The sequence below is a fragment of the Notolabrus celidotus genome, chromosome 12 (assembly GCF_009762535.1).
Source record: "Notolabrus celidotus isolate fNotCel1 chromosome 12, fNotCel1.pri, whole genome shotgun sequence".
Lineage (NCBI taxonomy): Eukaryota > Metazoa > Chordata > Actinopteri > Labriformes > Labridae > Notolabrus > Notolabrus celidotus.
In genome coordinates, this window is record NC_048283.1 from 26,893,695 (window position 1) to 26,911,229 (window position 17,535).

Genomic DNA, 17,535 nt, shown 5'->3' on the forward strand with positions numbered 1-17,535 from the left:
TCAGTCTTGTTGTCCCAATCAGTCATGCCCAGCTTGTCACACCTCACACACACACACTCTCTCTCTCACACACACACAATGCTTTGGGAATATGAATGTGTGGTCACATGCGTGAGTGCAGCTGTTAACATTTTGGGCAGTTTGAGCGCACTCTGTGACTCATCATTATGCAGACCCTGTTGGGTGTAATAAATTCTCAAATTGCACATCTCTTTCATAAAGCTGTCGGGCTTTATTTCGTACTTTGCTGCATCCATCCAGATCCCTCAGTCATTCAAACAGACGAGTACTTCTTGACAGAAAGACAACTCTAACCTTTCTGTTAGCAATTTTGAATAGTTTTGCAAGGCTGTACTGAGAAGTAGCACACATAGACTTTTGTATTAGTGGATTAATGAATTCTGTTGTCATTGTATCAGGTCGCAGATTACAACAACTAAGGTTAAATAATAGTCCTTGATGAGTTTGCACACAAGATCTGCCTACTTGGAAAAACTGTAACTGGAAAGGCTTTTTGTAATGCAACAGTGAGAGGTTGTTCCTAGCCAAGCAGATAATACTTCATCACCATCATCAGCACTTTTCATGTCCCACCAATGAGATGTGGTGTACTTTGGAGACATATTTAGTAAGGATGGGCATTTCAAGCCATAAAACTATTCGACAATCATTCGCATCCATTCAACGATTATTCGAACAATCCTCCCCCCACACACACACATACAAATACACACCTGTCCTATTAACGTCCCATTTGTGTGGCAGTCGTGTTAACCAGCAGCAGGACGAGGTGCTGTTAGTAGCATGCACTGACAGCGTCTGTCTTGATCTTTATGTCGGTCTTTCTGTGATGCGGTGTGGCTTGTATATATTTCACAGCCATGTTCAGTCTCTGGAAATACACGTGTAGTAGTGTGAGATTCAGAATCGGAGAAAATCGCTGCAACTGTTCAATGCAGTTAGCATTCTTCTTCTTCTGTTTGCTAATGCGGTTAGCAAACAGCTTTAAGACGCTCTGTAGCCACCGTCTGGCGGGAATACCGTATTACAACTAGGCACTGGTAAAAACGATGGAAAATGTTACTTTTAAAATTAGAAAATACTTTAAGTAACTCTTCAATTTGATAAAGTGAACAAATATTGGAATATTCCCAATTCGTTGTCCATCCCTACTATGAACAAGCCTCATCCTCAGCTCTCTCAGTCTAACATAACCACAAGGACTTTGGATCATGTCGTGTCCTTGTGAATCTCACTTTTCTGACAGGCAGGAGATCTTACTCTGTGACCCGATAGTGGTGCACAACCCGATGAATGGGTCACTGCCCCACCCTGCCTCCAGTCCACCTGTCGTCCCAGGCCGCCAGCCTGGCATCCAGCTGTCCGGTCAGCCAATCAGCCAATAAGGCCAGACAGGCCTTGTTAGCTCAGTCAAGTGTATCCATTCACCCCAAAGCCACCCCTTTGCCCCAGTATGCTTACCCCTATAAAACTGCCTCTACTCTGTATCCCAAGGTCATCATGTCCTGTGTGTTTTGTGCGTGTGCGTGTGTGTGTGTGTGTGTGTGTGTGTGTGTGTGTGTGTGTGTGTGTGTGTGTGTGTGTGTGTGTGTGTGTGTGTGTGTGTGTGTGTGTGTGTGTGAGAGAGATGAAGTATGGGGGGTGGTGGTGGTGGTGGTGGTGGAATGGATGGAGGGTAGAAGACAGAAATAACAAGGAGGAGAAGTGTAAGTGCGTGTGTGCATGCATGGATCTGTGCACGTCAGAATGTGTGGGGGTGTGTGTAGGATGGGATGGAAAGTGGGTCATGATGTGGTCTGTGTGTGAAGCACCAGGAGCATCATATTGACCCCTAGGGCTGCTGTCTGCCTCTTACTGCACACACACACAGATACATATACACACCCAGACGTCTCTGCCTTTTGCCCCCATATATCATCTACCCGGGCTGAAGACCAGAGGGAAATCAGAGACACACAGATCTGTTTCTCTGGTCTGGAAAATCTGCACATCTCAATCGCTCAAGCACTTTGTTTTAGTTTACGTCTGGGGAATGACTAAATGAACTTTGAGGAATAGGAGCCAAAAAGTTTGGGAAATTTCTTGTGACGGATTTAGAACCAGTGTTCTGAGAAGACAGCAAGCCCAAACAACTGCTCTGTTGTGTTTTGTTGCCTCGCTCTCCGGTTAAATACAGTTTGCCTTTATGGCTCAACTCTACATGGAAGGCCCCACAAGGGAGAGGTATAACTTATAAGGTGTACATATAGTTGGCTGGGGATGTCAGCCAAAGTTTGGAAACTTGCTAAGTAGGTCTGGCTGAAATGGAAAATGTGATACTGTAGCTTCAGTGATAGCAGTGAAGGGAGGGTTACATATGATATATATCTATCATCAAGAGAGAGAATTAAAGGAGTCTGTATGAAAGGTTTATAGTGCTTGGAAAGCAGAGTGTCTCCAGAGCTCTTTTTCCTACATAAATACAAGATCTGACTGCAGTGAACTTCCCTGAACCGCCTGAAAATCCCGAGCAGGATGCTTTATAATCAGTGAGCGCTAAAAATGCAAAGCACTCTCCTGGCAGAGAAAAAACAAATCACTGCGGGGCTCCATGTGAGAAAGCAAGACGGCTGCTTTATGTCAGATTGCAATCATACCTACAAAAATGAATTCAATTATTTAGATCACAGTGACGATTACTGCAGTGATGTTACTTTATTCCTTTGTAAGTTAAACACAATGTTTCTTTTATTCTTTTTACACACATGTACACTCTGCAATTGTTCACAAAATAACTGATCTTTACATTTTCAATCAGATTAATAACCTTAGGTTGGTCTCACAGTAAAACAAATACAGCCCTTAATGTCATACACACTACCAATCAAAAGTTTGGACAAACCTTCTCATTCAAGGGTTTGTATTTATTTTAATTATTTTCAACATTGTAGATTAGAAGACATCAACACTATGAAAGAACATATATGGAATTATTTAATGAACAAAACAGTGTTAAACAAAGCAGAATCTGTTTTATATTTTAGATTCTGTAAAGTAGCCCCCTTTTTCCTTCATGACAGCTTTGCACACTCTTGGTATTCTCTCAGTCTGCTTCATGAAGTGGTCTCCTGGAATGGTTTCTAATTAACATGAGCCTTGTCAAGAGTTCATTTGTAGAATGACTTGCCTTCCTAATGTGTTTGAGACCATCAGTTGTGTTGTTCAGAGGTAGGGTTAGTACACAATGGATAGTCCTATTTGACTACTGTTGTAATCCAGATTATGGCAAAACCAGATTATTTCATAGTTTTGATGTCTTCAGTATTAATCTACAATGTTGAAAATAATTACAATAAATAAAAACCATTGAATGAGAAGGTGTGTCCAAACTCTTGACTGGTAGTGTTTTTCTAGGCACATTTGACATTCTTGGTAATTACAAATAGTAAAGTGGAGTGTTGTCCTCACTTTCTGAAAGTCATGTTGATGAATTATGAACAAGTTGAGGACAAAAGCAAACCTTGAAATTTAGAAAACACAAAATAACAATCCAATTCATGTAAGCTTCTGAAACCACATCATCTGCGGGACCCTCTCATACTAAATCATTCACAGACGTCACCATTAAGTATGATTATCTGCTTGGAAGATGGTTGTCAGTAAATGCACCATGCCACTTATTTTCCCTGCAAGTAAAAATGAGAAACCTTAAGTGAACTGAAGACAGTTTAATTTTAAGACATAGGAAAAGGAAAAGCGAGACATTTGAGGTAAGTATCCGGGTTAGGCAGTGGAGTTTAAATTCAATAAAAGTTTTTGTGTGTGTGGGGAAAGAAGAGAAAGCGACGATAAGTTGAGGTTTTCAAATGACAGGAAAGCTGGAGGAAAGGAGTTAAAGTGAGTGGTTGTAGTATGTGGTGGTCAGATGAGGGGAGAGGAGGGAGGCAGGTCATGTAGGGAAAATGAAAAGGAGAGCAGAATAGATGAAAGAGAAAAGTTATATCAGAAGAAAGGAGGGAGTAAAAGATGGATGGTAGTTTTAGGATGTTTTGGTAAAACATCAGGTGTGTGCTGATAGGAGCTCAACAGTGCTGTGTGAATTACACCCTGCTCTATCCTCCCAAAATGTCCGTGTGTGACTTACATTTTTTACACTCTGCTGTTTCCAGTAAAATACTGTTATTTGAGATATGTCTGGAAACAATATTTGACTCCCTCCATGTAATACCTGGAAATGTATTTCACTCATTTATATCCAAAAGCTCTGTCCTTGGTTGACTGGACGAATCCACCTCAGGCAACTCTGCGCTTTGGAGGGAAAGAGTATTATTATTACAGCACTGCCTCCAGACATTGATCCCATATTGATAGAAACTTGTGATTTTATATAATTCTTTGTTGTGTGCAGCCTTCAAGAAGCACTGTGTGGTGTTATGCACAGTTTAGCGTTACAACTTTTTCTTTACACAAAGAGTAATATAAGCTGTGTCCATGATAACAGCCGAGGACAGTTATTTAGTTGTTGTCTGTGTTTGTTTAACTCCCCACCAGTTCATCTATAAATAAGTTCTTCCTTTCCCCTCATTTCTACACACCAGCGCTGTTTGACACAGCTCATGAGCACCCATTCGTTATGTTATCCTGGTTGTCCTGTGGGTAGTGGGCTGTGGGCTCCACAGTAATCATATCTTTCATATACTCTTCTTTCTGTCAGTGTATCTCAGTAAACAGGTAACAGGTTTAGATACTTTCATTGCATGTATTACAGGGAAATGGTACCAACATATTCCCACATTTTCAAAATGCTATAAGTTCCTCTGCCGCTTCATCACTCTGTCTGGTGTCTCCTTTGTCCACGCTGTCACTTCTGTGTAATGTTTATGCAGCCTAGAAAAAAGTAGCATTTGTGGGTCCGGCTCCGTGCTCTCTCATCCATCAACACCCGCTGGCTACGTTTTAAGAATGTAGCACAAAGCAGGACCTCTGGACAGCTGGAGTCATGTGACTAAGGTTTTCCCTTGGTTATTACTGAATCAAGGCTTCTCCTCCTCCTCTCCTCATCCATGTTGTCTTTCTGGTCCTCTGAAAACCTCTGACCTGTTGACTCTGGTGGAAGTAAACACACTGACTAGAATAGAAACCTTTCAGATCAGGTGCCATGATGGATTGTAGATGGACCGAGAACGGATCAGGTGGAATTTGACCGTACCATGACAAACCCACGCTCATGTTTCCGCCTATGGCTCATTAAGAGTCTCCAGTTCTCATCGTGCCTCCTTACTTTTCCATATTCTTCCTAAGTCTGCAAGAGTTAGCTCCCAAGTCTAATCTTCACACAGAAAAGCCTCAGTAAGCTCATGGATACTTACCTTTTTTGTGAGGAAACAGGGCGAACTATTAGACAAACATACACTATATTACCAAAAGTATTCGCTCACCTGCCTTGACTCACATATGAACTTAAGTGCCATCCCATTCCTAACCCATAGGGTTCAATATGATGTCGGTCCACCTTTTGCAGCTATTACAGCTTCAACTCTTCTGGGAAGGCTGTCCACAAGGTTGAGGAGTGTGTTTATAGGAATTTTTTACCATTCTTCCAAAAGCGCATTGGTGAGGTCACACACTGATGTTGGTCGAGAAGGCCTGGCTCTCAGTCTCCGCTCTAATTCATCCCAAAGGTGTTCTATCGGGTTCAGGTCAGGACTCTGTGCAGGCCAGTCAAGTTCATCCACACCAGACTCTGTCATCCATGTCTTTATGGACCTTGCTGTGTGCACTGGTGCACAGTCATGTTGGAAGAGGAAGGGGCCCACTCCAAACTGTTCCCACAAGGTTGGGAGCATGGAATTGTCCACAATAGTTTGGTATCCTGAGGCATTCAAAGTTCCTTTCACTGGAACTAAGGGGCCAAGCCCAGCTCCTGAAAAACAACCCCACACCATGATTCCTCCTCCACCAAATTTCACACTTGGCACAATGCAGTCCGAAATGTACCGTTCTCCTGGCAACCTCCAAACCCAGACTCGTCCATCAGATTGCCAGATGGAAAAGCGTGATTCATCACTCCAGAGAACGCGTCTCCACTGCTCTATGGTCCAGTGGCGGCGTGCTTTACACCACTGCATCCGATGCTTGCATTGCACTTGGTGATGTATGGCTTGGATGCAGCTGCTCGGCCATGGAAACCCATTCCATGAAACTCTCTGCGTACTGTACTTGGGCTAATCTGAAGGCCACATGAAGTTTGGAGCTCTGTAGCAATTGACTGTGCAGAAAGTCGGCGACCTCTTTGTACTATGCGCCTCAGCATCCGCTGACCCCTCTCCGTCAGTTTACATGGCCTACCACTTCGTGGCTGAGTTGCTGTTGTTCCGAAACTCTCCCATTTTCTTATAATAAAGCTGACAGCTGACTGTGGAATATTTAGGAGCTAGGAAATTTCACAACTGGATTTGTTGCACAGGTGGCAGGCATCCTATGACAGTTCCACGCTGGAATTCACTGAGCTCCTGAGAGCGGCCCATTCTTTCACAAATGTTTGTGAAAACAGTCTGCATGCCTAGGTGCTTGATTTTATACACCTGTGGCCAGGCCAAGTGATTAGGACACCTGATTCTGATCATTTGGATGGGTGAGCGAATACTTTTGGTAATATAGTGTAAATCCTGTCTTCTGTATGTGCTGTACCTTTCAGTGATATTTCTTTGTGAAACCATGTGACCGTTCAGCCCTCAGAAAACAATACACAGTTGTCCTATTTTTTAGGTGTTGCAGCTTTTCAAAAGCTAACAAAGTGGAGTTTTGAATTTAAAATAAAAACACAACTAATTTAGTAAAACATAATTACAAATGTATACAGCCTTTATGAAGAGGCAGCCTGTGCATCATTGGCTGCACTCTAAATGTAATTAAGATGCTCTCTGTTGTGGAGCATGCTTTTGTATTATTTTGAAAAGCTGCACATGTGAAATGTCTACATTGAGTCTCATATTATCTCAATATGGGCTTTTGTGCTGTAGCAACAAAAGAGCGTGATGCATTTGATGTGGACCTACCTGTTGGTAGATGTAGCAAAGGTAGAAAGTAAATATGTTGTGTCTGCAGAGAACTCAATTCCTTGTCTTAATCACACAGTGTTAAAGTTGTTTACAGTAAACATCTGAGGCCAATCTACATTTTACAGTCCTCGTTTGTGAACTGGCACATCTGCATAGATTGGATACACAGGAGACGAGGGGAATGTTTTATTCCCCATTCTGTCTGTTTGTGTGTTTTCCTCTGCGTGTGACCCTGCAGCTGAGCCTCATCTCTGTTCCTCTGCGGGAGGCTGCACACACCTTTGGGTAAATCGGACAACAGACATAATGTGCAAAGACAGCAGAAGAAGACATACATTTAAAGTATATAATAAACAAAGTATTTATGATGTCCAAGGTGCACACGTGCTCTGAAACATGTCAGCTGTGTGAAAATGTCTCCTAATGTTAACAGGCGAATGTTTGTTTTGGATCAGAGCAGGGTGCTCACTCGGGGCACTCTACCCATGTTTCCTGTCCTCTTTTCACATCCCTTTATACTCTGTGCTTTCTACTTTCATCTCCACCACTCTGTTGTTCCACCGAGTCCTCATTTCACATCTCGTTTTGTTGCCCTGGCTCTGTTCCTCCTCTTTGCTCACATCGCTGGTCATCCTTAAATCCCATTAGGGTTTTGACTATCACCTGCCTCCACTTAAGCTTGCTTTTTTTTTTTCTTCCTCTCTCAGGATGACCCTCCATGTCTTTCTGTCCCACCTCTTCCTTTAATCCTTTTTGTTGTGTTTCCTCTCATATTCACTAGCAGCCATCTGATCCTTGCTTTCACTCTGTCATTCTTTGCCCGTCTTTCCATCCATACCTACTTGGTGCACCTGCTCCCATAACCCTTCCTCTTCATCTCCATAGGGAACAGAGTGATTGAAATGTGTTATGTATGACCTTTTGTGTCTGTGTACTCAAAGACATTCATGCACAAACTGACCCCAGGTGTCGCCTTTCCAATATCTCAGTCTCTGTTGTATCATTTTGCAGGGTCAATTTTGTGTGAATGTTACACAAACACTCACACAAACATTATATTTAAATATGTATTGTACCTATTATTATTATTATCCTTTTGAGTGTATTCGATAGAGGTGGAAGTCCCTATATTCCTTACACCCCCCCTCACGTAAAAGTGAGCTGTATCAATTTTTTTTTATTTCTTAAGTCACTGCTCAAGCTAGATTTGCATTTTTACATCATTGATCACACATAAGGGGAACTGGTGAAACAATCTGTGCTGATTTCTTGTCATATTAAACTTGCATATTAGTTAAAACCAGGCAGTTAAAGAGAGTTAATCATAATAATAAGATTGCTTAAACATACTTGACTACTTTTACTGATTTTTTTTTTTTATTGACCTTTTCCACTATACATATATACACCATAACAAACAAACAAACAAACACAGAAATAGAACAAAAACAGAAAAATACACATTAAAACAAAAGAAAGCAGAACAAACACAAAAAACAAGCCCTCTTTAGATAAAAGTAAGCTGAAAGAAAATAAAATTGACATAAATTTTTCGTTCACAGCTCAAATGATGCATCACTGCAACAATAATTTCATCAACAAATGTGTATTTTAATATTTGATTATTTCTTAGTAATTTTTCAGGAAGAACTGCATCATAACTTGTATTTTAGGCCCCTTTAATACAGATATATTATTATTATTATTATTTTTTTTTTCCCATCTTTCCTTCATTTTTCTGAAATGAGGCAGCGCATGTAGACTTTTACAACAACTTACTGGTCTTTTTTAAACATTTATTTGACCTTTTGTTAATATTGAATGTTACTTCTGTGCTCGTCTAGTATTAAGTTATTAAAGCATCACTACAAGTCTTATTTTTCCTTTTAAAGGAATTTTGTCAGCCTTGGATTTTAACCGTTCAAAGCTTTGAATTCAAGAAAGTTTGCAGGTTTAATCGTGGATTAACAGACTCCTTTTGCAACGCACACACCACATTTACCCTTTCTCACAAACACACACACACATATACACACACACACACACACACACACACACACACACACACACACACACGAATACACACACACACACACACACACACACACACAGATACACACACCCGCACACACACACATACCAGGATGCTTGTCTTACCCTCAGGGCTTTTTCTTCATCAGATAAAAGATTAGTCAACAGTTTTTGTGCACATTCTGTACTAACAACCTCTCAAATGATTGCCTGGTGGCCATGCCATGCAAAAATAACCAAATCACTCCCCTGCCATTGGCTGCACCTCCATACCTATGCAAATCTTATGCAAATTCTAACTTTCCAGAGATTTCCCAACAAACAGCATTTCTGTGGGCGGTAGGAATTTCTGTGCACCTTAACGCTGAGTCATTTAAGGTTAACTGCTGTTTTCTTACCCTGAAAGGGGGATTAACAGAGAAACCTGGATGGTGGGGCCACATAAATTCACAAATTAAAAGTTAAACAATAATCCTCACAGTCAGGGATGTTGATATCAAACTGGACTGTACATTGATTTGTGAAGTTATGTAATAAAAATTCTAATTCCCCAGTCAAATGATCCAGTTCTTTTTCTGTGATTTCAGAAAACAGAGAAACTTAACTGAGAGGTCATTGTCAGTGTAAAATGATTGAAAATCATTAGCTAAATTAACAAAGAAAGATGACTGAGAGCATTTCAATGGGACCAGGTTCTACTCATATTAAAGGTCATTTTGTTACACTCTCTACCACTGTGTTAGACGATTTATTCTGTTACAAATAACTCTTAATTTTAACATATAGATACCTGACTTCTAGAAATGCGTCTTTCGGATTTGCAGTCATCTTCGAGATCATTTCATTCACTGCTCTAAAGTTGGAGTTGCAGCAAAGACGACCAGTAGCATGTTGTATTTTTTTTAAACATGCATACTTCCTGTATTGGCTTAACAAAGTTCAACATGAATAGACTTTGCTCCCCTGAAGAAACTGTCACTTGGAGTGACTGCCATACTGCACAGTCTGACTGTAATGCTACTCCTTTAGCTCATTTTCACAGAGGTATAAGAGTGACTCCAGCCAGTAATGCATCGTGGCAACTGTAGAGATGTTTGATTTCTTGTGTCAGTTTGGACCCATCAATGTCAGTCTCTTCTGGGCTCCTGTTCACCTCGGTTTAAAGTTGCTTCATTTGACATGGCTTGCACGTTCCAAAAAATTAGGCATCACAGTAAATGATATGTGACGTGTCTTAAAGGTGACATATCATGCAAAATTGACTTTCTAATGGTTCTTTACCTGAAATATGTGTCCCTGGCATGTCTAAAAACCCCCCGAGAATGAAAAAAATCCATTCTGCCCCTGTTTTGATTTCTACACCTTTCTGTAAATGTGTGTGAAACGAGCCGTTTCAGACTTCCGTGTTTTTGTTACGTAACAATAATATCCGGTCTGTCACGGAGTCAGAGCTCGGAGCTTGTTCAGCCCATAGACTGTATAAAATAATACTGAATCCCTCCCCCGTTTTTCATTACCTGCACAAATGTGTGCTAACAAGGAGCTTAGGAGGGAGGCATGCTAGTTGTAGGCTGTCTTAATAAACACAAAGGTCAGTTTTACTCCCCACGTCTGCAGATTTGAAGATCTAGTGGATGATTTTTATTTATCATGGATAAGTGCTAGCGCTAATTGGCATAGCCACATAGCTACATGTTCATAGCTGTAGCTGTAGCTGTAGTTGTGTACCAAGACACACGTCAACATACTGACAAATAAAACAACAAGAAACACTAAATCTGTGACCAATCGTTCAGAAAGGTCCTGCTACAGGCACCTCTCCGTCAGGATCAGATTCAGAGGGTTGAAGTAACGCGATCTCTGAGCAGCCGTGTATATCCAGCCAACATGTAAACATTAGATCAACGTGCTGGAGAGCCGAGGCACATCCACTTCCTGAGGGGGCGTGGTCAGAGGGAAAACAGAGTGTTCTGATGAGGAATGAAGAAGAGGACTTTTCAGGCATGCCAAAATCTGATTTCAAAGTGTTTTTTTGAGCATAAACTTTAAAGACATGTTTTGGGGACCTCTTAGACCAATATATATTGATGAAAAAAACGTGATATGTCCCCTTTAAGTACCTCAAATATCCTGTGATGTCCGAGCTGAGTCTGCACCTCATAAATATCTTCACATTGAGTTTACTGACGTTCTGGTTGATCAGACCTGATTCTCATCTTTCTTGTGGGGTTTATTTAACATGATACCTGTATTGTTTCACTTGGTGTGGTGTTTAAACTCCTGACTAACCTTTATTTGAAGTTTTGACTCTTTCACTCTGACAAAAAACTTTAATTGAGATGGAAAGAGGAAGCACCAATATCTAGCACAGGTTTGTGAAACAGACTGAGGTTCAGTTTGCCTTGCTTTCAAAATGTTGGAAGAATTAGTCCCTTTTATAATCCTGTTTTGATAATGAAAGAACACTCTTGGCTATTTTGGTTTGATTTGATCGTGTAAGACTGCAAATGAAGAGAAGGCATAATAGGATGACAAACAGCATAGGGATGGGTAGCAGCCTCAGGTGTGTTCTTTTTCTTTCTCTCTTTCTTCAAAGTGGAGGGTTCTGACCATTTTCTTCAACCTAGACAAAAAACTGATGCATTGTATCGGGTCATCTGATGGAAGTGATCTCACAGACTCAGCTGAAATCAAGAAGAGAGCTGTGGATCTCTTCTCAGGCCTGTACTGAGTGGATTTGCTGTTGTCAGCTTAGTAGAATGAAGATTTATTGCGCCAACTGACACTGCAAGAGCTGCAGGGGGCGCTGATGAGCATTGAAAATGGCAAAGCTCCAGTAATAGATGGTCTTCCTGTGGATTTTTATAAATCCTTTTGGTCCACCTTGGGATAAGATCTGTTAGAGGTCTTAAGTGACAGTTTGGACGAGCAGGCCTCACTCTTCTTTCTAAAAAGGTACCTGTCGGGGCGCTGGTGGCCTAGCGGTCTAAGCGCCCCACATACAGAGGCTACAGTCCTCGTCGCAGGGGTCGCCGGTTCGATTCCCGGCCGGTCGACCGTTTCCTGCATGTCTTCCCCCACTCTATGCTCCCCACATTTCCTGTCTCTCTTCAGGTGTACTATATAATAAAGGCAAAAAGGCCAAAAATATAACTTAAAAAAAAAAAAGGGACCTGTGAAACAAACAACTGGAGGCCAATGAGTCTGGTGTTTTCTGACCATAAGGTATTTCAAAAGGAATTGGCTGCCAGGCTAAGAAAAGTGATGGAGCAGGTTATACATGTTGATCAGTCTTACTGCATCCCTGGCAGATCAATTGGGGATAATCCATCCCTGATTAGAGATTATTTAGAACAGGGATTCCCAAAGTGTGGGTTGGGACCCCCTGGGGGGTGGCAAGACACAAATAGGGGGTCGTGAGATGTCTTTCAGAATGTTTTTTTTCAATGATTTAAAAATAGTACATTTTTAGTACAATCCATTAAAGTAATAGATATCGACAAAAATATCAGCTAAACTTGAAATAAAACCTTGAAAATAGAAAATGTTATGAGTTTTCTGCCTTTCTTTTTGCCAGATGACTCCTAAGTTTAGGGTTAGTGAACAGTTCATTATTAAAAGCATCAGTAGCAGTAGGTTAATTCATAACATCACAGGAAACACAGATACATGCTCATATAGATAGGTTCATTTTCTGCAGACCAGCTAAATGAAGCCACATTAAGTCACTTTGAGGGACAGTGGGGGTCGTGAGTCTTTGGTGCCAATATTTTGGGGTCACGGGCTGAAAAGTTTGGGAACCTCTGATTTAGAAGTCTCTTTTTCATTAAGTTGAAAGTTTGGTCTGATTTCTCTTGATCTAGAGAAGGCATTTGATTGGGTGAAGCAACACCTTTGAGGCTTCTGGTTTCTCCCCTGGCTTCATTGCCACAATCAACACTTTGAAAGTGTGTTGAAGAGGTTAATGATGGTTTTAGTGCTCCTTGTTATATAAACTGGGGTATTAGACAGGGCGATGTAATGCCTGGCATGTGTTACCCTTTAGCCATTGAACTCATGTTCTGTCAGATCAGGAAGAATTTGCCTCTCTTTGTATGCAGATGACACCATGCTGGCTGTAGTGGATGAGAGTGATGTTCAAAAGTTAATACATATCATTGTGTTTTGGGGAATGTCTTCCTCTGAGGTAAACTGGGCTTTGTTGGTAGGTACATGGTAAGGAAATTAAATCAGGTGATGGTTTTAAATGGATGACACATTGGATCAAGAATGTCAGAGTTTATTTAGGCGGTCAATCTGACTTTAAAAAAAGAACTGGGAAGGAGTTGCAAAAGAAAGTGGAGCGCAAGTTAAAGAAATGGCAATGGCTTTTACCATAGATGTCCTACAGGGGGCGTACACTTATTAGTAACAGTCTGGTGGCCTTCACCCTGTGGCACCGCCTGGCTGTGATGAAACCTCCACCAAACATGTTAATGAGATTACAGAGCTTCATGTAGACTTCTTTTTGGGATGGGTTCCTCACAGTGTTTTGATTTTGCCAAATAAGGAAAGAGGTCAGGGTTTGGATCATCCGGCAGCTTTCAGGCAAATTAAGTAACCTCTGCATGAGGCGGTAAAATGACAGAATAAAAAGAGCCACATATAGTTACCACAGAGGGATACTGTCATATACAGTACCAGTCAAAAGTTTGGACACACCTTCTCATTCAATGTTTTTTGTTTATTCTAATTATTTTCGACATTGTAGATTAATACTGAAGACATCAAAACTATGAAATAATCTGTGTTTACCATAATCTGGATTACAACCGTAGTCAAATAGGGCTATTCATTGTGTACTAACCCTACCTCTGAACAACACAACTGATGGTCTCAAACACATTAAGAAGACAAATCATTCTACAAATGAACTCTTGACAAGGCTCATTATAATTAGAAACCATTACAGGAGACCACTTCATGAAGAGAATACCAAGAGTGTGCAAAGCTGTCATGAAGGAAAAGGGGGCTACTTTACAGAATCTAAAATATGAAACATATTCTGGTTTGTTTAACACTTTTTTGTGAATTAAATAATTCCATACATGTTCTTTCATAGTTTTGATGTCTTTGGTATTAATCTACAGTGTTTCAAATAATTAAAATAAATACAAACCCTTGAATGAGAAGGTGTTTCCAAACTTTGGCTGGTAGTGTACCTTCTAATATATTGCAGCTGAACTTTGACTACCCCAGCATTTGCACTCAGCGCGGATGGTCTGACGCACTTGTTTGTGTTGTGTTAGAGCGTGTCTCTGCTATGCTGATGTTTTGGTGAATCAACAACAGCTGCTGTTGTTGTCACTTTATGGACTGAAAGGGGGCTTAGAGGTTTACAGAAACAAATACCAGAAAATTGGTTCATTCTTTGAAGCGAGGTAGCCTTGGACTGCCCGGATGCCCAGTGTTAGAAAAATCAAACATTTAAGAATCAAGTGCTCCTCTGAATGGACTCAAAATTAATAATGGTCAGCTGCCACACACATTTAAAATATAAGGTTAAAATGAAATAAATTCTAAATTAAAAACTCCTAGACAAAAATATCACGCCTGGCTGCAGCAGAATGTTTTTGTCTCACAGTTTGCTGTGATTCTTTTTTAACTGTGATTTTATCAGCGTGCAGTTGTGCTGACTCTGTAGATAGGGTTGTTTTGCAGATGTTTTTATCCATCTTGTGTGTGTGTGTGTGTGTGTGAGAGTGCGTGAGTTAAATTGATGGAGAGCTTGTTATTGTTGGTCTGGAAAGCCCCCCTCGGGACAGAGAGGAGACAGCAACCGCACAGCTGAGACCACTCCCACTAGTCCTGTGTGTGTGTGTGTGTGTGTGTGTGTGTGTGTGTGTGTGTGTGTGTGTGTGCGCGTGCATGTGTGGTTGCCTAGACAAATAAAGGTAGGCATAATGGGCACCATTTGCCAGCTGAATTCCTCTCCCTGTGTTTCTCAAGTCACGAACACGCCTCATTGTTTTGCATTCGTTGTAGCGTTCGGATTAGTCATTATTTTGATCTTTTTTTACTCTCCTGTCCCGTAAGAAATGATGATTCTTGAGGGCACGCGAAGGCAGAGAAAATCTCCAAACTCAACACATGATTCATGTCTTAGTATTGTGACTCATTTTGATTCTCCTCCAAGATGTGCAGCTGTTCTTTGGGACCTCACTGAGTGTTGCTTTTTCTATGTTATATTCAGCTTTTACACCACAAGGCCCGGGCTGCTGTAGTTTCAATTTTAGAATATAAAGAGATTAATATGTCAACAAACATCCTTAAATATTGAAACATGCATTCTATTCTTGATTCTTTTAAGGTGGATTCAAGATGTGAAATTGTCCTTCACCGGTCTAATTAGTCTGCTCCTTTTAAAGCAACAAATCATGATACAGTTAAAACTTAAAGATAAAGAGTTTAGACTGAAAGATACGATCATGTGATTTTGTTGTGATGTTTTAAAAGGCATGGCTCAGGATGACATTTTACCTCGCACAAGGTGTGGTGTGATGGGTAATCCCCCCTCCCTCTCTGCATCCTGGGACCTGTTCGGTGTGTCACAGAAAAGTGCTGCTGGTGTGTATTAAATTAGGACTGCAGGAAATACAGTGAGAGTGGTGTGTGTATGCTTGACTGCAGCAGGAAAGTGGATTCTAAGTGAAAAATCTGGTTCAATGTGGCGGAAAGGAGCAAGCTTGAAGCTCCCGACCACTGCTGTGCCATATCCCTTCGAGTATGTGCGTCCGTGTGTCTCCTGGCAGTGCCATGCGAAGCCTGCCACCACCGTCTTGAGCAGCAGCCGAGCTTAACATCACAAGGAGAATCACACCACCCTGTGTGTGTGTGTGTGTGTGTGTGTGTGTGTGTGTGTGTGTGTGTGTGTGTGTGTGTGTGCGTGCGTGCACCTTCATTTTTAAATGACTTTGCTACTTTAACTCTTACTTATAACACATTTGTGATTGAATATATTTATTTTCCACGAAATTGTGTTCCCTATCAAGAAGCTTCTTTGCAAGCAGCTAGACTAAGGAGCAGATAAAACAAGTAAAAATTAAACCAAATGACCACTTAATTTAAGCAGCACATTTGAAAACAGCTTGCATTCATAAAACAATGCTCATGTATGTTAAACTTGAAGTAAAAGAATGCAAAGTTATCTTCATATTTTCGATTCAAACGACAATAAAAATTTAAGGTGCTAAAAATGCAGAAAGTGCTGTTTTTTGTGTAATACATGTTTTGCTTTTTTTGTATGTATTAAGTTGGGAAGCTCTGCATTTTCCTTTTCAGTCCACTCGTTTCAATATTCTTTAAAAATAAACAAACTGTCTTTCTTTCTTTCTGTCCTTAGATGATCCAACAGAGGCTGACCTGTGGCTGCTCAACAGCTGCACTGTGAAAAACCCTGCAGAGGACCACTTCAGGAACTCAATCAAGTAAAGACAAACACACATTAGCAAAGTTTCATCATAAACAAACTCATTCGGGTCAGTGTGAGACAAAATGATTCAGACAGAAGTAAACAGACTAAGATTACAAACACATTATTACTCATTTAATACCCATCAACAGATAAATAACAAACTTTATTCTTAACAAGAGGTCCTTGAATTTATTTGGTGGTTTTAAAAACTGTTTGTCTCTACTAACAAAAACATAGTGACTTTCAACAAGCATCAGTGCAGGTGTTTTTGTGTGTTTGCACTTGTATCTGTGTAACAGCTTTTCAGGATGTTGCTGCAGACTTGCACAGAAAGAGAGCGAGATAAGGAGCGAGGAAGTGAGAGAGGAACAAATGAGTGTTTGCATAAACAGAGAAATTCAGCAAGTAATTCCCATTTATCAGAGGAACACACACACATGCACACACATACACTAACACTTGGCAGGTGTGTGCTTTCTGTGAGAGTAAGTGAGACAAAGAGTGAGTCACCAAGTCACACTTGTACTTTGTGGGAATATCAGGATGTAGCTGTTGAGTAGAGAGTTTAGATGAACTCAAGCCTAGTTGAATTTTGATGCCATCAGATAAGCGTCATAGTTTAATTTTAGAGTTATGATCTGAGAAGTTATATGTATGTACTGCCAATGTATCCCCTGTTGACACCCATTCCTCTGCACTATTTCAAATATATCAATAAGGGTGATGACAAGTCTAAATAATCCACTCATGCCTGTCTCCTCGGATGAACTGCATGTAAACACACGTCTGCTGCTGCTCCTGAAGTCCAGTCAAATACAAATGGCCCACATGTTGAATCATTTTAACAGTCAACAGAACTAGAATCATACGACTGTTTCCAATGCACACAATATTTTAAAGAATATAATGTTCAAAAGTACATACTGTATATTTCAAATATTAAAAACAAACACTTGTAGGTAGATGTGTGTCTATCATGAGTCTGGTCCT

The 17,535-nt window shown here is 40.7% G+C and overlaps 1 protein-coding gene across 3 annotated transcripts in view; it reads left to right on the forward strand.

Annotated features, from left to right (window-relative positions):
* cdkal1 (CDK5 regulatory subunit associated protein 1-like 1) overlaps positions 1-17,535 on the forward strand; it is a 276,511-nt gene that overhangs the window by 32,180 nt on the left and 226,796 nt on the right. For all 3 annotated transcript variants that reach the window (XM_034697513.1, XM_034697512.1, XM_034697514.1), the window contains exon 4: positions 16,474-16,558. In XM_034697513.1, coding sequence (XP_034553404.1) covers positions 16,474-16,558 — 85 coding nt within the window. The remainder of the gene's footprint in view (positions 1-16,473; positions 16,559-17,535) is intronic.